The sequence below is a fragment of the Perca flavescens genome, chromosome 16, assembly GCF_004354835.1.
Source record: "Perca flavescens isolate YP-PL-M2 chromosome 16, PFLA_1.0, whole genome shotgun sequence".
NCBI lineage: Eukaryota > Metazoa > Chordata > Actinopteri > Perciformes > Percidae > Perca > Perca flavescens.
Genome location: NC_041346.1, coordinates 17,323,431 through 17,349,818, shown reverse-complemented (window position 1 = coordinate 17,349,818; position 26,388 = coordinate 17,323,431). Strand labels below are relative to the sequence as shown.

The 26,388-nt window shown below is 39.3% G+C and overlaps 2 protein-coding genes across 7 annotated transcripts; one reads left to right on the top strand and one right to left on the bottom strand.

Annotated features, from left to right (window-relative positions):
* Window positions 1–42: 42 nt before the first annotated feature.
* orai1b (ORAI calcium release-activated calcium modulator 1b) lies at window positions 43–2,603 on the bottom strand. 2 transcript variants are annotated; one of them, XM_028601183.1, is made up of 3 exons: window positions 2,557–2,603; window positions 1,277–1,397; window positions 43–1,179 (listed from the first exon to the last, which is right to left on the bottom strand). In XM_028601183.1, exons 1-3 carry the CDS (start codon window positions 2,586–2,588, stop codon window positions 622–624), a joined length of 711 nt encoding a protein of 236 aa, XP_028456984.1. In that variant the 5' UTR covers window positions 2,589–2,603; the 3' UTR covers window positions 43–621. The 2 variants fall into 2 exon arrangements, with proteins under 2 accessions (XP_028456984.1, XP_028456985.1); XM_028601184.1 differs by lacking the exon at window positions 2,557–2,603 and adding an exon at window positions 1,501–1,803.
* Window positions 1,799–26,388, top strand: kdm2bb (lysine (K)-specific demethylase 2Bb). 5 transcript variants are annotated; one of them, XM_028601180.1, is made up of 21 exons: window positions 1,799–2,251; window positions 2,843–2,987; window positions 3,158–3,236; window positions 3,408–3,454; window positions 4,470–4,648; window positions 4,786–4,892; window positions 6,652–6,745; window positions 7,381–7,534; window positions 7,713–7,828; window positions 8,846–8,972; window positions 9,114–9,520; window positions 9,627–9,713; window positions 14,546–14,776; window positions 17,646–17,789; window positions 18,046–18,132; window positions 18,267–18,593; window positions 19,235–20,310; window positions 20,402–20,565; window positions 22,232–22,393; window positions 23,267–23,485; window positions 24,485–26,388. In XM_028601180.1, exons 1-21 carry the CDS (start codon window positions 2,207–2,209, stop codon window positions 24,664–24,666), a joined length of 4,179 nt encoding a protein of 1,392 aa, XP_028456981.1. In that variant the 5' UTR covers window positions 1,799–2,206; the 3' UTR covers window positions 24,667–26,388. The 5 variants fall into 5 exon arrangements, with proteins under 5 accessions (XP_028456981.1, XP_028456980.1, XP_028456979.1 ...); XM_028601179.1 differs by having other exon boundaries at window positions 18,258–18,593; window positions 19,238–20,310; XM_028601178.1 differs by having other exon boundaries at window positions 18,258–18,593.

Below are 26,388 nucleotides of genomic sequence, written 5' to 3'. Positions count from 1 at the left end.
AGAGATATTATGTTCTCTAAAAGTACATTCAAATTATTTGTGAAATTCTTAAACTTTGAATGGCATTTGATAAAAAAACATTTATTTTAACACCACAGCCTGTGCTACAGATATCAGCAAATATACTACACTAATAACACGGTTGTTTTAGCAGCTGTTGAGTCAGTCTATAAGCATTACAAAAACAATTGGTGAACAAAACAAGAAATCATGTACACAGTGAACAAGGAAGAGAATTAAATACTTGTGGTTTACAAAACACAACAAGGTACTATATATTAACAAATGCAGTGTTCACTGACAAACAGGTAAATAAATGCAGCAGGCAACAGACAGGGTTCCAAGTTGTTCAGAAGCCTCTGCCATTGTGTATATGAGATATGAGTCTATAGGTTAAATCAAACAACTATTATAGTTAAAACTTAAGACTTTCCAATTTCAAGTCACATGCATTACGGCAGATTTGAGTTCACAGTTGAACAAACATGTTTTCTAAAAAATACAACTCTTTTCACAAAAGTAATTGTCACAATAAAGAGGTGAGACATCCTCATTCCTGTAAAAAATTAGAAGCCAATAATGTGGCTTCTGACTTGCAGTCAAGAGTTCCACCATACTTCACTATGGGAAATGTGAGCTTGGAGACTGCAAGATGGAAGACTCCCCTCTGTTGTCCAGCTCGTTTTGTAGCCTGGTGAGATTAGAGAGTTCCTCCAGCTCCTGAAACTGTCTGTCAGTCTTGTGGCTAACCAAGGAACGGTAGAAATGCACAGCAAACACTATGAAGACTAAACCAAAAGGAACCATAATAGAGGTGGAGGTAATAGCAGCAGCCACACCAGCTGAAACTGTATTATTACTGGACTTATTGGGCTTAACTGGCAAAAATTTGACCCAGCAGAGTAGAACCACCTCGGCTAGGAAGAGTAAGGTACCAATAACTGTAGAAAAAGCCCATGCCAGTTCAATGTGGTGATGCATTCGCTCGTGTGGAGACTCCTTCACAGAGTTAAGGTTGTGGACATTGCTGACAGCCTCTATATTGGGCAAAATGCAGGTGCTGACCATCAGAGCGAACAGATGGACAGCCACAAGCACAGTGGTGCAGGCACTGAAGGCAATGAGTAGAGCAGGTGGGTAAGGATAGCTGTTGTCCAGCTGCACTTCTACCATAGCCACCTGAAAAGAAAGAGAACGGAAAGCACGTTTGCAATACTGTGTAAAATGACTGATTATTCTACAAAAGAGTAAGAGGGTGGTTTAAATAGAATGTTACCATAGCAAATCCAGAAAGCAGAGCTGATGTCCGACTAGAAGCCTTCAGTTTAGCTCGACTCAGGTACAGCTTCCTCCAGGACAGTGCTTGCAGTGAATGCTCGTTCAGACTCATGTTGCTCCTGTTATCAAAGGATTGGGCGAGCATCGCTTACGTGGTTACCTTGTTACTCTTGCGGAACACGACAGAAACAAGCGTTCAACATGCCAACAGTGTACACTTACAAAACATTTAACCTCGCCGACGCCAACTGCGGAAGCTATTTTTCCACCACCAGTCTTCAGCGTGTACTGCCTGCACCTAACATTACCCATAAGCCTGCGCGCTCTGAGGCGAACATCCGCCACTCAACTGTGGGTTGCATTCATTTCTCTGTTATGAGATTACGAATCAGCCCCATGATCAGCCCTAGTGAATACGGATGTAATCACCACGTCCAGTGTGTAGTAATGGTAAAAACATGTTAATGTCAACTTGAACGGTTAAATGAACCATTACACCAGTCCACGTGACACACGTCACGTCTAGCGTACAGAAACAGTATTACGATTAGAATGAATGAAATTAGATAAAGAGATTTTATTTATTTTTTTATAAATAGGCTATTTTATCGCTTGTTTTTCTTTAACGTGGTAGCTAGGCTGAACTATTCGTTAATAATGGTTTAAACGTAATGCTTTTTGCTTTAGACAACAAACAAACAGTGATTTGTCTGATGTGGTTGCGTCTTTGTAAAACCAGTTTAAAAGCAGCGAACTAACATGCCGTGACGTTGTCCAACAATGTTTTGGTTCCTGGCGGTGACGTAATACACAAAAACATGGTTCCCTTGTTTTGAACCTGAAAAGCGTGCTAACTGTTTCTTTAACTTCACTACGCATGAAGATGCATTTCCGAAACAGAGTGACTGGAAAACATTGATAAGAGACGATGGCTCAGGCCGTGGAAACGTGTGCTGATTCTGGACGCAGGCTGGTGTGTATCATCTGCCGTGTTGATGTTAGCTTATGAAGCGAGATTGGCAGCGAGCTAATTAGTTAGCTAAAGCTAACGTTTGCAACGGTAAACGTTGGCATTTTTGTCAAGTCACTTAAGCTTTTCCAAGTTAGAAATGCATGAGCAGAAACGATAGCTCTCTCGCATTAGGTGCTAACGTTATAACTTATTGTATATTTGTAACAGTTCAGCGGACGTACGTTCAAGATAAACCAACATCTAGCTGGATGAGTGAAATCTTGCAAACATTTGATATGTATCATTGTGGAGTAACGTTAACATACCAACTGCTGTCTTTTCCCAGGACAAGTGTCATTTAATGGTTATCGTGCTTGACGTCACGTTTAGGAAAAAAATATGCTGCTATAGTAACGTTATCAGAAACCAAATATGACTCTTTACTCCAGTTTTAAGTTAGGAATAAAATAAATGTTTACTGGCTGTTAATGGAGACAGAGATGGCCGTCATAACAGAAAGAGTTTGCTTTCCACGCGTGTTTCAGTTCTGTCCATTGACTGTATTAACAGTCTATGGTTATGTCATGTAAATCATTTCGTTTTCAATGGCAGCGCTCCATCTGCCGGAGGATGTACGACGAAAACGAGGATTTGTCCGATGTTGAAGAAATTGTAAACATCAGAGGTTTCAGTGTGGAGGAAAAGCTTGTTAGTGACAGTTACAGCTCCACATTTGTTCACTGCATGGAGGGTAAAGGTAAAGTAACACATTACACAAAGCATATCATGTTTTCTTTTGATTTACCACTTTTATGTTTGTTATTAAATAGTTTGCAATAAGATTGATTGGTAAGATGCATGTCTTTACCACAATAAATGTATTTTCCTATAAATGCCTTTGTCCATAACACACTCACTGTCTTGCAGACTTCTCTTATGAATATGTGCAAAGGGAGGCTCTCAGGACACCACTCATTTTTAAAGAGAAAGATGGACTAGGGATCAGGTGAGAAGACATTTTTGTGAGTTCACCAGTTTACAGATGGTTATTAAGAATAATCTTTGACATTGATTGAACCCACTTTATATTTGTTGTATATTTGTGTTTTTAACCAACACATGTGATTTATTATTCATATATTATTAACTGAGTGACATCAATCCCTCTCTTTCATAGAATGCCTGATCCAGAATTTACAATCAGTGAAATTAAAGGCTTAGTTGGTAAGTAGGATGACACACACACACACACACACACACACACACACACACACACACACACACTCTAAAATGTATGCCTACATGTTTACTAATGTAGCAATTAATGTTGTTAAAGAAGAAAAAAACTCCTCTAAAAGGCAGGTCAGTGAGTTTTAGCTTTTCAGAAGATCTGCAGTGATCTGAAGTTTCTTAAAGTATTGTATATTCTCACATCCATGTACATGTTTACTTCCACAGTACTGTATGTGGAAGGGAAATGTTACAAAGAAACATATTCAAACCATACCACAATTATGATTGATTCTGTAGTGTTGTTGGGATAGTGAGCTCCAAAACTTGTGCTATCTGCTAAAATGCCCAGTTGTGGATAGGGGAATCATGTTTATAAATTTAAAAAAGCTGTTTTATAGTCATAGTCACAGTATATTCAAATTACATACGTATTATATCTTATTATTTAAATGGTATTATTGTTTTTTGTTCATTGTTCTCTCTTTTTTGGGGTATTATTTAATTAGTGAACACACACCTATGTGTTTATTTGTCTATTTGCCTGTCATATAACATTGTTGTGTGATGGATGATTATAGTATATTTGCATGTCCATCTCTACTTTCTCATATTGTGTATTCTAAATATGTTTCCATTTATGATCATGCACTTTTTTTGTTTATTATTATTATTATTATTATTATTATTATGCAACAAGAATGTGATCAGAAATATCCCAATTGCAATTTTTTTATACATTAAAATATGATAAGTAAACCTGAAACTGAAATGGATTGGGGCGTAGTTGCTCCATCTAGTGGGGAAGATGGTGAATGACATGCATTAGAGCTACTTGTTCATGATGAAATCTGTCAAATGCCAACAATACACATTGTCTCTGTATACATATCACAATAGCATGCTAGATTGTTCTTAGACAAACTTACAGACATATGGTATTGCATGATAACGACAGTAAAAGTGCTCAAAGCTTAAAGTCAAGTTGTGTCCTGGTTGTGGCTTGCAGGCAGTCGTCGGTCTGTGGATGTTATGGATGTGAGCACTCAGAAAGGCTCAGAAATGAGCATGGCTCAGTTTGTCCGTTATTATGAGACACCAGAGGAAGAGCGGGACAAACTCTTTAATGTTATCAGCTTAGAGTTCAGTCACACTAAGCTGGAGAACCTCATCAAGCGGCCCACTGTGGTAAATATAACATGACACTCTCTGTATGATGTCATAAAAGTTTTATGAATGTCACAAATCTGGTACATATTCAAAGAATGTATGACTAATAACACTGTAATTGATTGTTAAAAGTGCAGTTTTGGTCACTCTCCCAGGTGGATCAAGTGGACTGGGTGGACAACATGTGGCCTCCTGATCTGAAACATAGCCAAACAGAAGCCACCAATGTAATCTCAGACATGAAGTACCCTAAAGTGCAAAGGTATGACTTGACTGGATTGTGTTTCTGTTTTCACAAAGATTTCTCCTGAGCTGTATGTCAGACTGCGTAAAAAAAAGAGAGAATGTATAGAGCCAGATAAAGAAAATACTTGGAGGAAATAAGTGCTTCCTTGGCAGTAAATATCATTTCTCCTCCCATCTGAATGTCTCATGTATCGCTCTATCACTGTAGAGTGCTGTAAGTGCTCTTGATTGTTGCTAGGCAGCAGAATTTTCCACAGTGGAGGATGGTTTTATAACCGCTGTAGTCTGACTGCACCGACTTTTAAGCCAGTCAGCTGTCAGCATTTGTACATAGCTTAAACCAAATCTTTTATTTGTGCTGTACATAGCTACGAGTCAAAACCAATTGTACTTTTCCTTTTAACCTCATATTTCCTCCCATCACACAGAGACCCTACTAAACCTACTTTCTACCCCTCTGCTGATTTTCTGTTCATTGATTTTTATTATTTTTAATTCAATAAGATTTTACAGATATCCAGTAACAAATAATTTCCATTATTATTTCAGCCAATACCGATACTTACAGTTTTCTTTTCAGTGTCACCACTAGTTGTTAGTTCAGCTATTGTTATGCTTCCACAGTGATGCTTGTAGTCGGTGCAGACATGATGCTGAAACCAGTATGTTATTAGTGTCTGCTGTTTCAAAAATGTGACAGGCATTTTCATTTACCAATTAATCATGATAAAAAAAAACATTAGATTCATTGCAAATTAAAATAATTGGGTGTTACAGCTAGAGCTGGGCGATATGGAGAGAATCAAATATCCCGATATTTTTGACCAAATACCTCTATATCAATGTTGTGTCGATATTGTAGGGTTGACAATTGGTGCTTTCACAAAATATGCACACAATGAGATTTTTGATAAATAATCATCAGTTATGTTGTTATAATAACTATGTGGGTAAGCAGCTAGAAGAGTTTGGTGTGTTCAGAAAATGACATCACTTTACTGTAATGTAGCCTTTAAAACCAGGAAAAGACAACACGTGTCATATCAGGATATTACAATATCCAAAATTTAAGAAGATATCTAGCCTCATATATCAATATGATGTTGATATATTGCCCATCCCTAAATTATTATCTGTTTTTGTTTCATTATTCAAAATTATTGCAAAACTATCTGACTTTAGGCAATTTGTTGCCCTCGCTTTAGTCACAATTGCAAGCCAAGTGGTGTTGAAGGAGCAGAACTCTCTGGCATACTGATGTTGGCATTTGCTGGTTGATTTTTTAATGTTTGCCACAGCCATTTGTTTCTAAGAACGATCACATCATCTCTCTGTGGGAGACATAATAGTATTAAATACTGTATAGATTTCTTTGGTAATGTTTTTTTTTTCTCTGAACAATAGATATTAGATTTTTTTCAGATAAAGAGAGCTGTTTCCATCTAGCTAAATTACTGAATCATTTATATCTTGGAGTGCTAATCATTCCTCAATTAATTTCCAAAGGAGAGATGTCCCATTGTGAACAATTTTCTATGCTGTAGTGCTCTTGTGAGTGATTTCTAGTGGGGTTTTCTATTGGTAGCTGTTTTCAGCAAAACACGACTGAGATTACCGCTGCCTTCTAATTGGTTGAGCTGTGTTTTTCCTTTTTTTTTTTTTTAGGTCTTTTCATGGATGTCAGACTGTTATGCTATACTTGTACATCCTCACACTGTACATGTTTTACATTGTGATTTTTAAAAATGATTTTGTTATCTCCTTCTCTGCTATAGGTATTGTTTGATGAGTGTGAAGGGCTGCTACACAGATTTCCACATAGATTTCGGGGGAACTTCTGTTTGGTATCACGTATTCAAGGGACAGAAAGTAAGTTCATTCTAGTCTCATAGTAACATATCTGATATTTTGTGCAACTAATTTTCATTTATTAGTTGTCCTTTCAGTAAATATTAAAGGGGAAATATTATGCTCATTCTCAGTTTCATACTTGTATTTTGGGTTTACTTACTTTAAGTTAAAAAAAAATATATTTTCTCATACTGTCTGAATATACCCTGTTCACCCTCTGCAAGAATCACATCTTTTTAAGTGCCTGTCTCTTTAAGCCCCCTTTCCGAAAAAGCCCAGGCTGCTCTGATTGGTCTGCATTTCCGTGTTTTCCTCGCCTTTCCCCTCGGCATCTCTGCACCGTCATTGCAGCTGGGGAATGACTGTAACGGCACTGTTGCTTCTTTCCATTTCTGATTACAGGCTGTGGGCATTTCTGCATGGACTGAGCGTTCTGACACTTTTACAGTACTTGTATAGCACCTCGATCTGCTTTATAATAAAATCAGACTTCTCACTTTTTACAACATGGGACCTTTAAGTGGAGAAATTAAGAAAATGTATGTCTGGTAACATATAGTGTTGCGAACAGTCTCAGAGTTGATTATTCACCTAACCTGGCCACAGCTATACAGTATATCCTTTTAAAATAAAAAATCTCTGCTTCTCCTCAGGTGTTTTGGCTTGTGCCTCCAACCCCACATAACCTTGCCCTTTATGAGGACTGGGTCCTGTCAGGCAAGCAGAGTGATATCTTCCTGGGTGACCGAGCTGATGGATGCCAGAGAGTGGAGCTTAAGCAAGGATACACCTTCTTCATCCCATCTGGTGTGTTGGCATGGTTGTTTTAAAGTAGCCAGCAGGAAAAGATTAGCTGCCACTTCAATGAACAGTAATCCCAAGCTTTACCTGACTATTATACAGTATATTCAGCAATGTGAATTTGCATGAATCCTCTATATGTTCCTTATCTCTTTACATATGTTTTGTATTTTTTTAAATTAAGGGTGGATTCATGCTGTCTACACTCCAGAGGACACACTGGTGTTTGGAGGCAATATTTTGCACAGCTTCAACATTCCTATGCAGCTTACCATCCATGAGATAGAGAACAGGACTAAGGTAGGAGTTTTCATTGTACGGCTGAACTGTGGCCTGTACAGCAATACGGTAAACTCTACCTGGGATAAATCAATCTCTTAAGAGAGCCAAGGGAGTGTGAGTTCACCTGAAGGAGGCAGGAGATTGAGAGATGTGATGAAGGAGGAATATGCTGCATTTCAAAGAGAAATAAGGGAAAAGAGTAAAATAACAAAATATTTGGGAGTGACAAAATGTTAACAAATATAAATGTGAAAGTCAGGAAGATATTTAGCAACCCAAAAACAGTACTTCTTTGTGTTGTAAGATGTTGGTGGCTTGAGAAGGGAGAGGGGCATAAAGGGACACTGAATGTTAATGATTATACATCAAGTAAATACTGCATTATATATTAGTATAGTTTTTAATGTGAATGTGTATAATAATTGTAAATATATTTGTAAAATGGGAAGAAAATAACATTTTAATACCACCTTCATACTGAGTAAGCAATATTACTTCATGTTTAGATCCTGGATTTATTTTTCTTAGAAAGAAAATCATATTTTAAGAAATCTGTGTGGTGTACTTTGTGGTACATGAAAGTCCAAATTACAAAACTCTTAGGCCATATTTAAAAACAAATTACTACAAAAATGAAATACTACTTTCAAGTAGTATTTCTGGCTCACTATACAGGTTTGTTCGTGTAGTACATTTAACATCTCCATGGCATGTTCAAAATCTGTATTATTTCAAATTATTATTTTAACATTCCATAAAACATGCCTGTTAAAATTGCAGTTTGTTCCTGAAGAAGTGTGTGTGTGAGGTAATAATCCCTTTTTACACTGCTGTTGCTGTCAGTGATACGTGTTCTGTCTGAAGTCTCTGTCATGCTCATGCACATGTGTAAAGACACAGACAGAACTCTGGTTAAGTAAGATTACACGACATTTAAGAAATCAGGTAAAGCCAACAATAACAAGATAACCTGAGTGCATGTACATAGGAGGTGTTTTTCAAGGTTACACTGATGAGCTTTGTCCCTGTTTTCAGGTTCATTCCAAGTTCCGTTTCCCTTTCTACTATGAGATATGCTGGTATGTTCTGGAGAGATACCTGCACTGCCTCACCAAACGCTCTTACCTTTCTCAGGAGATCCACAAAGAGCCTGTACAAATGGGTGAGCACAATTAAGTAATGCAGCTACTTATTCAATACATACTCAATGACAGACACAAGATGAAATAGAAATACAATGTGAACAGATACGATCAGTCATTTGATATTTGATAAGTATTTTTCTTTCATTTTGTCCCGTCAGACTATGACACAAAGGCAAACACAGAGAGCCTTTCCTCTGACTCAAGGAGCCAGGACATGAATGAGGACTCATGTGAGACTCAAGTCAGAGATGGCTCGGGTGAAAAACCAGAGAGAGCTGCCCAGGATGGCCCCGGCTCTCCTGACAACCGGAGGGGCCAGCATCTCAAAGCTGTTTTATGTGTTGACTCTGAGGATAGTTGTAATCCCGGCTCCACCTCTCTAGAGTTCCCCCAAACCCCCTCTGACTCCCCAGCCTCGGAGTCTCCAACTAGATGGACGCATTTGACCGAATTTGAACTGAGCGGACTTAGGACACTGGTTGAGAAGCTGGAGTCGCTCCCTGAAAATAAGAAATGTGTTCCAGTGGGAATAGAGAACCCACAAGCCCTGCTGGAGGACATAAAGGTAAGAAACAAAAAGATGACACAGTAACACAGTCCTTTTCATAATATATACCATTTAATAGACACAACAGAGGTCTCTCTTACTTTATGTCCCTGTGGCTGTCTAGGTTGTCTTCAAAGAACACGCCGATGACGACCCCAAATTAGCAATCACTGGAGTTCCTGTGGTGTACTGGCCCAAGAAAACTATAAAGGTAAGCATATGTCCACTGTGAGACTTTTTTTATTGCTTTTGCACCAAATATTGTTCTTCATCTTTATTTGGGGCTTTCAGATAAAACTGATACACACTTTATATACACTTGATTTTGTGTTGATCACTTAATCATCATTCATCAAAAATCATCTTAATTAAAGTGAGCACAAGTGATGGGCAGAGGTTTGAGCCCATGCACCTGTCACTTGACTTTGTGGTGCAGTAATATTTATTAATTATTTTGTGTAATTGTTTATGCACTGTCTACATCGTCTTTACTTTTAATGGATGCATATTTAGACGATGGCAGGAGTGCAGTTTATGTTTTAAAGGAGATACAATGACTAAGTGAGTGATAATACAACCACAGCCTATTCAATATCAATGCTTTAATGTCATACAGTTAAAAATCAACTGAAAATATGATATTGCATTTAATATATTTGACTTATTGTCAAAGAAGGGTCTGGTTTTCAATATCAACACTGAATTTTAATTAAATTAGGTTAAGAACAGTATTATTATTCACTGCTTACATGTTTGCAGATGCTCATTACTTAAGTACTACTTATGCATGTGCCTTTTGAGCATCAGAATGCATAAAATGTATAAAATACCTCCTTAGACCAAAGTGATATTCTAGGACTAGGACTCAGGTATGTTAGCCAAAAAAGTAAATTTGAATTAGTAAATTCAGTGCGACTCTATTAAGTTAACTGTTGCTATTTTATATATTGTACATGCTTTTTTAATTTTGTATTAATAATTCATCGTCCAAAGGATGCATGGAGTGTGTAACAGACGGAGAAGCCTCAACAGGAGGCGGATAGAATGTGTTGTATCTGAATGTATGGAGGTGATTTCTATTGGTTTCATGGACCCTCTGGATCACCCCCACCCGTTCGTTCAAAGGCCAGCTGCTGGTGGTGGGGCCTCTTTGTGTTTGCCTTTTGTAATGAGATGCCATCTGGCTCTATTGGTTGTGCGGCGCCTGCTCTCCTCTCCCTGTGATACTCATCATGAATATGACAACACCTTCTCTGCATTTCCTCTCCTCATTGGACAGAAGCAGACACCCCCCAGTAAATATTCTGATGCACAGCAGCCTCCCATTGGCCCTGCGCTTCCCAACACCCCTCCTGTTTTTCAGGGAGAAGATCCATATTAATGAGGCAGGCTTGTCTGTGTTTCCTACATCTGCTTGTGGTATTGTGGAGCTTTAGTGTAGGAGGGAGGGCTGTAGGCCAGACGGCAGTAGCAGGAGTAGAAGGAGGAGGAGACTGCAGCCATGTCAGTTTGCTGTGAGCTGGACGGTGTGTGAAAACCAGCCATGGCCATGTCGCTGAGCGCTGATGATGAGGACTACGACTCAGAATCTGAGCAGGTTAGCACACCAAACCCCAGCAGGCAGGCGTAGTGAGGCCACCAGAGGAATGCTTGTGCCAGACGGAGCAGTTTGCAGCATCACAGGGCAGCGAGGAAATGGAGCTACCTGGAGAGAAATGCACTGATTCAGTCTACCCTCTGTGTTTGGTCTTTCATTTTTGCCCTTTGTTGTTTTGTTTTTGATAGGTTTGCTGTTTGTTTGTTTGTGTTTGTGTGTGTGTGTGTGTGTGCGTGTGTTTCTGTGTGCATGCTTGTGTGTTTTTGTCAGGTGAAACCAGCAATAGGAGAATGCTGTGTTTATATAGCTCAGAGCCTCAGGGCTGCTATTGGTTGTTATAAAGCAGAGAAGCAGAGGAATGGAAATTCATGTAGATGCAGGAGATTAATCTTTCATGGTTTGATTGTAAAAGCACCAGATACGCATGTCAGAATATGTGTTAACTCCAAAAAAAGGTGATCTGTCAATGAGAAAGCAGTCATTAGGAAAGGAATATTTGATGGTTTGGAGATCTAAGAGGAGACTTGCTTACACAGCAAGAAATGTGTTTTGTTAATTTGAATGTTTCTTCTACTAAACTCTGAATTACACCTCCTTACTGTACATTAATTCTGTGGCTGCTTTCGGATTTAAATAAAACATTAAACTGCAGATGATTGAGGCCATTTTTAAGTTCTGTTTGTTCCAGTGTAAATGCACCTGTTCTTGGTGTCACAGCTATTTGAACATCAAAGAAATATGCTCAGGGCTAATGTGCAGTATATGTTAAAGTATGTGCAAGTCAAGTCACACCACCAGTCTGAACAACTAGTTAGTTAATATGTACTTGTACAGTATATTTTCTATATCTCCAAAACATGCTCTGCATACTCTGTAAGGAGTTTTAAAAGTGTTTTACTGATTGACACTGTTGCTGTTGTTTAGTCAACATTCCTCAGCTTCTGAGTAACTATACACTCCAGAGGTTTATAGAGTTGGTGTAACACTTGTTCCACTTTCCTTTTGTCACATGTAAAATCTGAGCTTAACACTACATACTGTGTACTATAGCAATCATACGTTTTTTGTGTTTGTTTGTTTTTAAAATACAGCTTTTAAACATGTGCCATCTCTAAAGCTTAACAGGAACGTAATCCCTCCGAGAACTTGGGAACCCAATTTTTTGCCAAGTTAATTGTTTCCAAATTATATTCCTAGAGGTAAAGAAAAGAGAAATCACGGATTTTGCTCACAATAATATGAAAAAACATCATATAAATGGGACAGCGTTTGACTTTTAGACACCACAGAATTGTGTGTATCTGATTTTGAATATCTTCTGCTTTTGAAAAAAACAAAACATGTCCTGATGTTTCTGCAATCTTTGCTCAGTATGCGCTGTCTTCAACGTTTGTTCGAGGTGATGTTAAGTATATCCACATTAATTGATTTCCACTGTTCTCCACAGTAGCTTAAGAGGCTCCAAGGCTGTGTCAATTAACATTAAAATCTGCTTCTCATAATGTTGCTCAGCTAAAGGAGCTTTAGAGAAATTACTCTCCTCGTACTGAGGACACATGTATGTGCTGTAAGCAGGTGTGTATACTACATCTACTTATGATAAACTAAAGACTAAAAACACTTGCCCCTGATACAGAGAGTAGTTTATTTCTCTGGCAGTGTTTTTGTCAAACCCTCCTGTCATTTTAATTCTGAGCATCAGAGGCATATCTGTTTTAGAGATCACTCACTTAGCAGGGTTAGGGTTTAGAGGGGATTTAGGGGACAATATGGACAGCTTTCTGAAGTATCTTTTCATTTGCCTCTTAAACCTGCAGTTTTAGTTACAGGTGTAATCAGACAGTACACACTACAGTGTCTAGCTGCCTGTTATTTAATGTCATCTGACATTGGCAGATTAATCATAACTCTGACCTGTTGTCTTGTGTTTGTAGGGACTGGCAAATGACAGATATGTCTTTTTCTGGGATATTTGTTCTCATTCCAGTGTTCTTCTAGAGCAGACCTCCTGTCTGTAATCCCCATGAATACCCCCAAAACAGTCCAGTGCAGACTGCACAAGCCCTCCCCCCCCCCAATATATCACTCTAATCCTGTCTGGTAACCACATATCTGACTGCCTGTGTCAGTCTATTTCATGGCTATTGTTAGAATAAATTATTGTAATATGCCTAAGATTGAGCCTGCTTTCTTTTTCTGTTAGAGTCTCATTACAGTTCTTATTGGTTACACGTCTGTGTGTCATAGACTGTTCTGTTAGGGAATGGGACGTGGCTGTTGCTATGCTGACACTAGGAGAATCTGCACTGCCGATGTAACTAAAGAAATCGGATCTTCATTTCCAAGAGCTGCAGTCTTTTGCACTACTTCTTGTTTATTTCATCTCACACATTGCCACATATTTTCTCACGTGGCACGCTTGGCAGTATTTTCACTTGTGGTTTTCATATTAAGAAGACATTGTTGTGGTTGGGGCTGTGAGCCTGAGAAGGAGCAGAATATATAACACTAGAACAACAATGATGGAGATCAAAGGCTCTCATTTCCATTAGCCAGTTCTATTAAATAGAGCACATTTAATGTGTACTGTTATAAATCAGAAATATGTGCCGCCTAACGCAGAATAATGACTCCTAGTGATCCATGTGTGAAATGTAGCCATAAGTGCAGTTTCTCTTTGAAGTCGAAACATGCAAGCAAGTGAAGTGCTAAATTTGGAAGATGCCTCCAGAGACATTCTTGATATGTTTGTTTTCTCCTGGATGCTGTGCTTTAACAGCCATGAAGAAATGTGTGTTCATACAAAGCATGATCAGATTTGTGTTTGTGGAGATATACATACACTATGTGGATGCATCTCTATGTGGATCTATTGACTAAGAGTTACAAAGAGCAAAGAAAGTATTCGGTAGTACCTCCTACATCCACAATAACACTGACCCTGTTGAATTTAATACGATTACAATTTTTTTTCTTATTACATCACATGATTATGTGTCCTTATTATTGAGCCATAGCACAATTTATGAATGAAATGTAGTTTAGAACATTAGATTGAGGTGCTCTTCAGAGCTTAATGCCTCCCTCTTTTCTTAAATCTGAAATTTTGGTAAAAATTCACTGAATTGTCAAATTAGTAAACTAATGATAAAATTAAATGTGTTGACCATTTAGTATCTAGTGAGAAAATGATTCTAAAGCATCTTCTTTGTCTTCTTTCTTCCTTTTACACAGTACATACTACAAATTTGCTTCACAGTATTAATGTGAATGCACTTCTATTTTGCTATATATTTAAGTAGCATACTTTCTATGTAGCATCATGATATTGCTAAATACTTATCCTTTATCAACAAACTAATTCATCCTTTTAAATGCCTGTTTGTGAAATATCTGTTGCCTAATCATTTTAGGTACTTGACCCTGTATCCTCTTTATCCTTTTAGCCCCGGCCTCCCAACCGGCCGAAACCTAAGATGGCAGCTTCTCCTGCATCAGCAGTCAAGCTGTCAGCTAGTCGGGGAACATCTGGTGCCAGGAGGAGAAGGACGCGCTGTCGGAAGTGTGAGGCATGCCTGCGGACGGAGTGTGGAGAGTGCCACTTCTGTAAAGACATGAAGAAGTTTGGTGGGCCAGGCCGGATGAAACAGTCCTGCATCATGAGGCAGTGCATTGCAGTAAGTTCTTTGTTCATAATGTTCTCAGGGAATTTTCATTTTGATATACACATGATGTTAAAGGAATAGTTTGACATTTTGGGAAATGTGCTTATTTGTTTTTTTGTGTGCAGAGAGTTAGATTAGAAGATCAAAACAATTTTCATGTCTATGTGCTAGAGCTACAGCCAGCAGGTGATTAGCATAAAGACTGAAAACAAGGGGAAACAGCTAGCCTGGTGCTCTGATAAGCTAAAACCTACTAGCACCGCAAAAGCTCACTGATTAACAACTCTTTTTAATCATATCTTGTTTGTTTAATCTAAACTCTTGTTGTCACCAGGAGGTTGACAGGCAACCACCAAAAAATGGATCCAGTACGTAACTACAACTTGTTTTTTTTACATTTTGGTTTTTCAGTCAGTGAGCTTCAGCGATGCTTGTAGGTGAATTTTTTTTGCCTTTGGACAGGGCCAGGGTAGCTGTTTCCCCCTGCTTGATAACTGCTTGCTGGCTCTAGCTTCATATTTAGCATTTAGACATGAGAGTGGTATTAATCGTCTTAATTTATTTCTCAAAATCTCGAACTAATCCTTTTCTTAGCTTTCCTTTCATTTAATTTTGAATACTTGATTTGGGGCGTGTCCATGTGGTTGTGAGGGTGTTCAACATGGTCTCTAGGGCAGTAAAGGTCGATTACTAGGGTGTTGCGGTGGTTGCTATGGTAGTGACACATGTATTACTAATAATGTGTGTAGTGGCAGCAGCAGAAGTAACATTTATTTTAGCAGTAGTCACAGAAGGCCATAGAGAGATAGGGTGTATCCCAAGTCTCTCTTTGCTTGAACTGGAAGTCGTTCTGGTCTGCCTTCTTGAAGGCCATCTCACTGCTTTTATTTCTGCCCAGAAAATTGAGGAGTAGAGGATGGATACCCTAACCCTAACCCTTCGGACAGATATTTAGAAATGATGTTCGGGTTTAGTCGGGTTCGGTCACATCAGCGCGATAAGGCATTGAACGAATTAAATTTAAAACAGCTTATTATGTGGGTAGCCAGTGTGTCAACGTGTGCTTGTTGCCCCGTGTGCACTGATGCGCTCATCTGTTGACATTTCCGAATGCCTTCCTACAGTTGCTTAAAGGAACACGCCGACTTATTGGGAATTTAGCTTATTCACCGTAACCCCCAGAGTTAGACAAGTCGATACATACCCTTCTCATCTCCGTGCGTGCTGTAATGCTGTCTGACGGCTCCAGCGGCATGAGGCCAGCACAGAACATGCAGGTGAATGGTTCCAGCAATCATACTGCTCCGAATAAGTGACAAAATAACGCCAACATGTTCCTATTTACATGTTGTGATTTATAGAGTCAGAGCGTGTACAAAAAACAACGTAACATGAGACACAGCCGTCTTCTAACTGTAAACAAACTAGGAACTATATTCTCAGGCGGAAGAATATAGTACTTGGGCGGAGTGATATGCTCGCAGCAAGCATGTCTGAGAATATAGTTCCCGGTTTGTTTACTGTTAGAAGATGGCTGTGTCTCATGTTACGTTGTTTTTTAACACGCCAGACTTCTAAAATCACAACATGTAAATAGAAACATGTTGGCGTTATTTTGTCACTTTTGTCACAATTTGGAGCAGTAGGCTAGTTGGAACCAGTTACCTGCAGGATCTGTGCTGGGCTAAGCTAATGCTTAAACCGTCAGGCAGCGTTACAGCACGCACGGAGATGAGAAGGGTATGTATTGACTTGTCTAACTCTGGGGGTTACGGTGAATAAGCTAAATTCCCAATAAGTCGGCGTGTTCCTTTTAATAAAAGAGGGCTTTCCACACAAACAGACGTACATGTGTCATTAGTATGAGAATAAAAGATTTTAACTGTGTCGGGCTCGGACACAAATTTCTTAATGCCTGTCGGGCTTGGGTCGGGTTCGGTTACTCCTCTGTCGGACGCGGGCCGGGCTCGGACGGAAAAATGCAGCCCAATCCACATTCTATTGAAGAGGGATCTCTGAGGAGCTATGACCGAGGATACATGCTTCCTCGGTGGGACGGGAGGGGGGTAAGACGCAAGGAGGGAAAGCAAGTCAAAGAAATGTGGATGCAATTTAAAGAACTTGGATGTACCCATAGACAAGTTTTGAATGTTTCAGTACCATGGACAGAGATATGTTTGGACAGGGTTTGATTGTTTCTGCAACATACTGTACACAGCCACTGAGAAAGTATCAGTTTGAATGATTGACCACGATAAACAAGACAGTGAGAGAGACTTATCTCACTCTCCCAATATCCCACACTTGCGGTCTTAAGCTCTTTAGTAACTGTGTCCCACTTTTAAGATATGCCAATATGCTTAACCCACACTTGATGTTTACTCACCCCATGATACTGCTTTGGAGCAGTACTCAGAGCTAAGTATGTGCCTCAGTTCATCACGGTCTGGTGTGCGACATTAGCCCATTTGTTGGTTGTAATCAAACTAGCTTAATTTGCAAACAAGTTGCAAGTTATTAAGTTCAGGACATTTAATTCAGTGAATATAATGAAATGCAAATCAAATGTTCAATATAAATAGTTGTGGCAGACTAAGAAAGGCTTTTATTGATTTTTGAATGAGCAACCGTGATAAAACAAATCAAGAAAAAAGTAACAACCAAATATATCCTACTCTACCTTATAAACTGGCTCAATATACTGTGTAATCCACAGACTGCAGCATTGAATTGGGAGGAAGTGTGGGTTAACTAGTTTGTCAATCACAAGTGTGGGTTAACTAGTTTGTCAATCACCATTGTGGCCGAGAGGAATTGTTCCCAAAGAGGATATTAATTTGATAGAGCAGCCTTATCTTCAAGCCTCTGTTTTTGTCTCCAGCCTGTCCTGCCCCACACAGCAGTGTGTCTCGTCTGTGGAGAGGCAGGGAAAGAGGACACAGTGGAGGATGAAGAGGAGAAGTTTAACCTTATGCTCATGGAGTGCTCCATCTGCAATGAGATTGTTCATCCTAACTGTCTTAAGGTAAATTAGTCATATTGAATGTTGTCAGACAGCTAGACAGAGCAGGTGGAGGTAGTTCTGGTGCTGATATACATGTTAATGCTGAGGTAAATAATGCAGTCAAATGCACACTTAAATGTCTTAACAAAAAGAAAAAGTTTAGTTGCAGGGAGTTTACAGTTTATTGATGGTCAACACAAACCACAACATCCGTCCAATACTTGTTTGGGTTACAGTAATCAGATTTTGCGTTCATTAATGTGCTTCTTTTGTTCAGGTAAAAGATTCAAATGGAGTAGTCAATGATGAATTGCCAAACTGCTGGGAGTGCCCAAAGTGCAACCATGCAGGGAAAACAGGGAAAGTAAGTATCTGTATGGATCTAATTCTGTATGTATCTAAATCATGAAATTATTAAACAGTTGACTCTGTCTCAGAAACTCAGAACCAGAGAAATAAAATTGTGCTCTCTGTTTTTCTAACCTTTTGGCCTCAAAGCAAAAAAGGGGGCCAGGATTCAAGTATGCATCAAACCTCCCTGGCTCTCTACTGAAAGAACCACGATTTAACCGGGATTCAAAAGAGGAGCTTGACCCACCGATGGTGGCTACAGCAACTGTTACTGCTTTGACTACCACATCTGCTGTGAAGAGAAAGGCAGAACGGGAAGAAATCCCTAAGAGGAAAGAAGAAGAGCCTCCAAAGAAACGTCCCCCCTTGCTGTCTTTGGATGGTACGCCCCGACCGAGGCTCGAGGACAACCCACTAAGGAAAAAGAGAAAACTTTTTGACACCAATGATGAACCTGTCATTGTGAAAAAGAAGGTAAGAATCTTATCTGTTGTAATCTTATCAGTTATACTGAATAAAGTGGAGTCATAAATTGCATTAATCTCATATACGTATATTCTGAGTGGTAACGTATCATCAACGTTCAAATGTACATTGTTGTGTTCGGAATCGCATACTAATGTACTGCGTACTACATACTTAATGAAAATAGTTTATTACAAATGTAAATCAGCATTACCTCTTTCTCTCAATTTAATATTTTCCATTATTATTTTAAGGCGAATTGAAATTACTAAATACTTAAGTTTAAAATGTTTTCTACAGTACATTATATATGTGGGCTCCTGCATTTTTTGTTTTCACTCGCCATCATTCGTAATTATTTCATCCAGCGGTTAATTATTTAAACTGTCTGCCATTGGACAGTCTGAAGAGCTGCAATGCATTTTGGGCAGTTGAGTATGTCCAGTAAGCGCATTATCAGAAACTCTTGCTAATTTAGTAAACATCCAGGCATTTTTTGCGTACACAAAATTCACATACTATCTTCCATCTTTGAGAATTGGTTAAACACAATAACAAACAATCAAGCGAAAGGTTAAAAAAAAAAGAATATCCTCCCACTGATGAACTGACAACTGAAAAATAATGATGTGTCTTCTATTCTTTCTTAGAAGAAGCTTTCCAAACCGGATAATCCTTTGACTCCGAAGCTGTTGCGGCAAATCAAGACAGAGAATGCTCACGGTGATGAAGAAGATAGTCAAGAGGATCATGAAGAAGATGGATTGTCCTTGGAGAGGATTCATTTAAAGGGGAAACTTGAGTATGATGACGAGGACCAAGAGGAAGATGAGGAGGGAGAGGAAGAGGGGACATTGAAAAAAGAGAGAGATGGCAGCGCAGAGGACAAAGCCAAGGTCCTAATAAGTCCACTGCAAAGAACATCCGCAGCCAGAGAGAGTGAACAATCGTCCAACTCTCCCAGAGCTGGACCAAGCAGTGAATCAGGAGAAGCTCAGGAGAGGAGCTCAGCTCCGCTAAAGGCTCGCCATCAGCGTCGACGCCTCCCCAACAAAGAGCTGAGCAAAGAGTTTAACCAGGAGATTCCCAAGACAGAAGACTGTCTGTCCAACCAAAATCACAGCTCAGTGAAGACGGAGGAAGATGCAGCCAATCACAATCGTCGACCACTGAAGAATGAGGACTCCGTGACCAATCAGAATCGTAAACCACTAAAAACCGAGGACTCAACCACTAACCAGAGCCGCAGGGCCCTTAAAATAGAGGAAGGTTTGGCCAATCAAAACAGACGGCCACTGAAAGCTGAGGACAGCCTGGCAAATCAAAACCACAGGCCTGTAAAACCTGAGCCTGAGAACAAAGTAGACGACCAAAAGCCCAAATGGCCTCTTAATAACGGCAGCAGCGACCTGGGCGACTGGCTACGACATAGGGGGCGGGAGGTAAGCGAGACGCCACGGGGTTACTCGCCACTCAGCTGGAACAGAAGCGCACAGATCACATCAGTATGCCCCCGCCCACTCCCCTGCCGGTCACCGCCAAAATGTATCCAAATGGAGCGCCATGTGATCCGGCCCCCTCCCATCAGCCCCCCGCCTGACAGACTCCCGCTGAACGACGGTGAAGCACACGTGATGCGAAGAGAGATGTGGATGACAGTATTCAGTCACTTGGCTCACAGAGATCTTTGTGTCTGTATGCGTGTCTGCAGGACCTGGAACAGATGGTGAGTACAAGATGTACTGTGCAGTTGAAAACATGTCTTCCACGTTTCATTATACAGTGGCCGTCTGTAAAATATCTGTGTGTCTCACCAGGTGCTGCGACAAGAGGCTTTGGAAGCAGATCAATCTGAACCGCTGTAAGTCCATCACACCTCTCATGCTAAGTGGTATCATCCGGAGACAGCCGGTTGCTCTGGACCTCAGCTGGACCAACATATCCAAGAAACAACTCAGCTGGCTCATCAACAGACTGCCAGGTAAATACAATGAACCAGTAAAAACGCTGCACTGTGTTTGTGTTTTTATGAAAAGGCAATAAATGAGATAAGCTCTTGATCTGCCCGTCAATTTTCGTTCCTACCCTCAGCTATGGTCATGACCAAAAGAACTAGATCCCGGGTACAAGCGGCCGAAATTCTCAGGAGGGTGGCTGACTTTTATTTTAGAGATAGGGTGAGAAGCTCAGTTATCCGTGAGGAACCCGGAGTACAGCCGCTACTCCTTTTGCGTTGAGAGGACCCAGCTGAGGGGGTTCGGGTATCTGGTGAGGATGCCCCCTGGGCACCTCCCAAGGGAGGTGTTCCAGGCACCTCCAGCTGGGAGGAGGCCTCGGGGAAGACCCAGGACTAGGTGGAGGGATTATATCTCCACCCTGGCCTAGGAACGCCTCTGGATCCCCCAGTCAGAGCTGGTTAATGTGACTCGGGAAAGGGAAGTATGGGGTCCCCTGCTGGAGCTGCTGCTGCCCCTTAGACCCAACCCCGGATAAGCGGTTGAAGATGAGGGAGTGAATAAATGAGATGAGGGACATTTTTGGAGGGAGATGAGAGTGCTCATGTTGTGTGTTTGGTGTGTGTTGAATATCACACAAAGCAGATGGGTTACAACAACCAGTGATACATTATAGATGTGTAGGGTCTGATGGCATTTTACCATGTAGTTAATCTCACTACATAATTATATGAGTTTGGTTGAAAAGGATGAACTGTTATGACAAATTAAGTGGAATCAACTCAGGGTTTTGTTAAAGTAAAATTCCATAAAAGAAAAAATGGTGTTTTACTTGACCTGTTAGTTGTTGAGATATGGGAATACAGTCACCCACCTTGACACAAACAAATATTAGTAAACTGAGATCTGTAATTTCAATTTCTGAACTTGAGATGCTTATACATGCATTTATCTCTTTTCGCGTTGACTATTGCAACACATTGTTGTCCTCACTTAGTATGTCTGCTTTTGATCGTCTTCAGTCAATCTAGAATGCTGCCGCTATACGTCTCACATTACCCCTGTTCTAATGTCCCTTCACTGGCTCCGTGTTGCATACAGGATTCAGTTCACAATTCTCACTCTTACATACAGAGTTTTGCACAGTCAGGCAACCGCGTTTCTTTTCAGTATTTTTATGACAGCATATATTACACATATTCGCCTCGATGAAGACTGCAACACCTTTACACCATGGGAAGTAATTAGTATTTCAGGTATTGATTACAAAAATAACGTGTTTATGTAGCATGTGCAGTTTTAATAAGTTAGAATTCCCATATGGAGGAGCCATATGGATAATTGTATCCCCAGAGGCTCCTGAATTTAGATGGTTCACTAAGGATGCTTTTTCTTTGTTACTTCTAAATGTCTTTACTGCATCGCTCAGCTAATTATATAAGAATACTCCTCACTGAGTCTGTGTTGGTATATTTTGTGACCTCAGATTAACTAAAACTCTGGAGACAGAAAAATTGAAAATAGGGCACATTTCCTCAACAGATTAAATGTGAGACTGCAGTATATTTAGCTTGCCAGCTGCTTTTGGCCACATGAAACAAATTTGATAACATTCACAGAAGATCAGTGTGTTGTAGCTTAAAGTATAAAGCGTCTGACATGAGGTTCTGTATGTCCTTGCTGTCCCTGCAGGTCTGCGTGTCCTGCTGTTGTCAGGATGCTCCTGGGTGGCAGTCTCTGCTCTTTGCACCTCCAGCTGTCCTCTTCTGCGAACTCTGGATGTTCAGTGGGTTGAGGGACTGAAAGATGCCCAGATGAGGGACCTCCTGTCGCCTCCTACAGATAACAGGCCAGGTACCAAACTGCCATTTACACACTGTCTAAACAGTCTGAGGCTTTAGTGGCTGAATGAGTGAGCAAATCCATGGAGTAATAGGAAATTAATGAGAGGAGTGAATATTGAACGCATAACTTTACATATTTGAAATGGGTCACAAATATTGTTTCATTTACAAAAAAAAAAGGGACAAATAATTTTATAAAACAGCTGTGCACTGTACTTATTAGCAAAAAACAAATACTCAAACAGGAGTGAATAGTGCATTTATTTGGGACTATTTTCAGCCGTGGATTAATATAGGGCTGCACGATAGGAGGAAAATATGCGATATAAAAGTGTACAGTTGCATTTCTGCTACTTTCAGTATTTTGTTAAAATAAAACAAATTACTTTTTGAATTTAAAACAAATGAAAGGAAATCATTTCCAACATTCTTTTATTGAACAAATGAAACATTGAATTGAATATAAAAGGCACCTCTAAAAAAAGAAGTTACATTTTGAAGTGCAGTTTTCTACTGACATTTTCTTTCAAGTAACACAAGTGTCTTTCACGATTTTTTGCAGCCTTTTGCATTGTGTTTACCGCGCCAGTTGAAATCACGATGACGATTAAAAAACAAACATAAAAAACGATATATTGTGCAGCCCTAGATTTATTGGTCCTCTAGTGATACGGTGTATATGCGATTAACTCAAAATAAACTGCAGTGCCCATGTTTATAATAATTAAGGAACATGTTACCAGTTAATTGTGTTTGGCACAAAGGAAGAAGCTGTATCAGGCTTTGGATACACAGATAATACTTGTTAGGCTAATTCATATGGTCAGAAATATTTACTATTTATTTTCTTCCTTCTTTAAAAAAAATAAACGAAACTTTGTAGGTCAGTTGGACAACAGAAGTAAACTGCGGAATGTGGAGGACCTGCGCCTGGCAGGCTTGGACATCACGGACACGTCTCTGCGCCTCATCATACGTTACATGCCCTCGCTGTCCAAGCTGGACCTCAGCTACTGCAACCACGTCACAGACCAGTCTGTCAACATCCTGACTGCTGCAGGGACGACCACCAGAGACTCGCTCACTGACATCAACCTGTCAGGTAGGAGCCTGTCTTTGTTGGCTGTAAGTCTGCCTGCATTAGACTTGCTCCCCCTTATGGCTAAATTCTGAACCTTATTAGATGTTTTGAATTGTCATGTCTGTCCACAGTGGATTTATACTTCCAATGAATTTATACATCAATTCCATAGATGTAAATAAAGCATTTGTCTTTAGTTAAAGGAAATAACATAATACGCTACCGTAGAGCATTCTCCAAAGTACATGCTTAGTTTTCAAAGTGATTTCCTACCTTCCAGACAGTGACTGGTTTTTCAGCCATCACAGGTCAAAAATCAACCTGAAGAGACCTGAACTTGTGACAGATGTGCAACGCAGCACAGTGAACATTGAGTCACCTTTTTTGTCATGTCATTGTCAAATGGTAAAAAAGTGGCCAACTAATTTTTTTTTTTGAAGCTCCTGCTGAAACTAAAGTTTGTCTGAAAGGTACTGTAAGAAATACATCTAAACACCTACATTTTTATTTGGGTTTAAGTGGTCCAGTTATTTTTTGGCACACCTCAGTATTGCACTCCAATACAACAATCCCAACAAATCTGAACTTTGTGACGGTTTTAATGTTCAATTTTTGTTGAAACTGTTTTTAGAGAGGTTGTAGTTTGTGGTGCTACTTTTTGTTCAGAGGCATGAAATTATATACAAATTGTGAAATCAATGTTTATAGAATTTCATGCCATTTATTGCAAAGTGCACTGATGCTAAAAAGAATCAGTTCTCATACTTGCTGTCTCTCTGGAATACCATTAAATGTGAATCAAAGGGCTATTATAGAAACAGCTGAAAGGCAAATGCATTTTGGATTTCTGTCTCCACATTTATCCTAAAACACTGCTCACAATAATGAGGCCTTTGGCTTTCATGTGCCAGAGTATCCTAAAGGGTTGATTAATCCATGTGTGTCATAGCTCATGTCAGTACAGGTGACCCGTTACGCATAATTTGTTCTTTATTCTCCTGACCCCATTTCTCCCTGCAGTCTGTAACAGGGTCACAGACCAGTCGCTGACCTATTTCAAGCGCTGTGGAAGCATATGTCATATCGACCTGCGATACTGCAAACAGGTGACCAAGGAAGGATGTGACCAGTTCATTGCAGAAATGTCCGTCAGCGTGCAGTTTGGACTGATAGAAGAGAAACTGCTGCAAAAGATCAGTTAGGAACACGGAAGACTGTGTGACATTTACAAGTGGTAAAACTACTTTCCACATGGAGGCAGCAGATGACCGCGTCGCTGTGTTTCGTTAAAATCTGCAGACTACTAAACAGACACCAGGACAGATGTGTCTGTCTCTGTAAAACTGATGTAAAGGGTAGCTGTGCTGCTAAGCCAGAATGTAAAAATGGAAATCCTGTCCTGTGAAGGCAATATTGCAAAAATGTTCTGTTGTTGTTTGCACCCGTTTTAAAGGTTATTTATTTCTTTATATTGATTATGTATTGTATCATGACTATCTTTTAGTGTTTATAGATACATTTTTGTTCCAATGCAAAGTTTATTGCATTAGAGTAATATTTTTGTATCAGAAAGTGTTTCATACATTTATGTGCAGTATTGATTGCACCACAGTACAGTATCATTACCATTGGAATTGATAATCAATCGGTATTACTGTTAAGCTCTTTATTGTTGAGAGGCAAAGGTCTAATGATTTGTTGCCAAACTGTAGGATGGTAGCTTGTGTTTGTGTGGGTGTTTTTATATTTTATCAGATGTGTCAGTGCCCCATTTTTTTCTTTCCCGTACAATGATACCATTTGCACCGATACAGTAAAGTAGAATACATGAATGTATTCGCACATACACTATACAGTGTACAGTGTATAAAGCATATTTTTTCAACACTAAAATGTTCTGCTAATTCTAGAGAACAGCTTCTAGATAACTGGGTTATATTAAGACATAGCTGCATACAGACGTCTCTGCCAGTCAACACCACTCTTTAGTATTATTGGTTCTTTGTGAAAGGAAGCGTTTTAGCTCTGCATGCAGCAAAGACATGTTTACGCCACAGTCAATAGATTTAGTAACTGTGAAACAATATAACCATCCGTTCACTCCTGTCATGATCCATATGATTTAAAAAAAAAAAAAGTCGAGGAATAATATATTATATAATTACATTTGCAGTGAGCAGCATAGTATTCTCTTTCCAAAGGAAGATATAAATATATCTTTATTTAAAAGATATATAAAGCCAGTATCAGTAAATCCATGTCAATCCCCAGACATCAGCTTCTGACCACAGAAACCAGTAGTATAAGACCAAATACACACTGTTTGGATGTAAACAGTATGGATCATACGCCAAGGCCATATGTATATGTTGTTTATTTGAAGATGCTGCAAGCTGCTGCTTTCCTGGATGATGTGTGCAAATGTAAAAGTTTTTCTTAGAGATTCTACTGAAATAGACATTCATTAACACTGGTTGTTTTCTTAAAAATCATGTTAAAGTTAAATTTTTTTGAGTTAATTGTCTGAAGATAAAATACTTTGCAACCTATTGCATCAGTCAGTAGCATTTTAATAACTATTGCTCTATTCACATTTATTCATCATATTTCAAGTTATAAAAAAATTGTAATTTTGCTATTGGAAAAATGTCAGACTCGACAGTTTAACGATTTGATAGGTTTGCAATTTTCTTGAAAACTAAACTTTTTTAAAGATAAAGTCTGTGCAACTTTTGAATAGCACTTAATACGGTTTAGTGGATGGGTTTACATTTTATTTGTATTTTTTTTATTAAACCACCATGTCTCCATTAAATATTTTAGTACATAATTGTAAATGTTCAATCTGTACATAATGTACATGTAAAGCCGCTAGGAAAAGTTAAATCAGCCTTTTGAGATATTAAATTCATTTTAAATACTGA

Excerpts from the sequence above, each read along its gene's own strand:
- kdm2bb (XM_028601178.1), top strand. The coding sequence starts at position 2,207 with ATGGCTCAGGCCGTGGAAACGTGTGCTGATTCTGGACGCAGGCTG. Across the intron at positions 4,649-4,785 it reads TCATCAAGCGGCCCACTGTG|GTGGATCAAGTGGACTGGGT; the intron begins GTAAATATAACA and ends TCACTCTCCCAG. Across the intron at positions 6,746-7,380 it reads ACGTATTCAAGGGACAGAAA|GTGTTTTGGCTTGTGCCTCC; the intron begins GTAAGTTCATTC and ends GCTTCTCCTCAG.
- orai1b (XM_028601183.1), bottom strand. The coding sequence starts at position 2,588 with ATGACACTTGTCCTGGGAAAAGACAGCAGTTG. Across the intron at positions 1,398-2,556 it reads CTGGGAAAAGACAGCAGTTG|GAGCAACATGAGTCTGAACG; the intron begins GTATGTTAACGT and ends CTTTGATAACAG. Across the intron at positions 1,180-1,276 it reads TGCTTTCTGGATTTGCTATG|GTGGCTATGGTAGAAGTGCA; the intron begins GTAACATTCTAT and ends CTTTCTTTTCAG.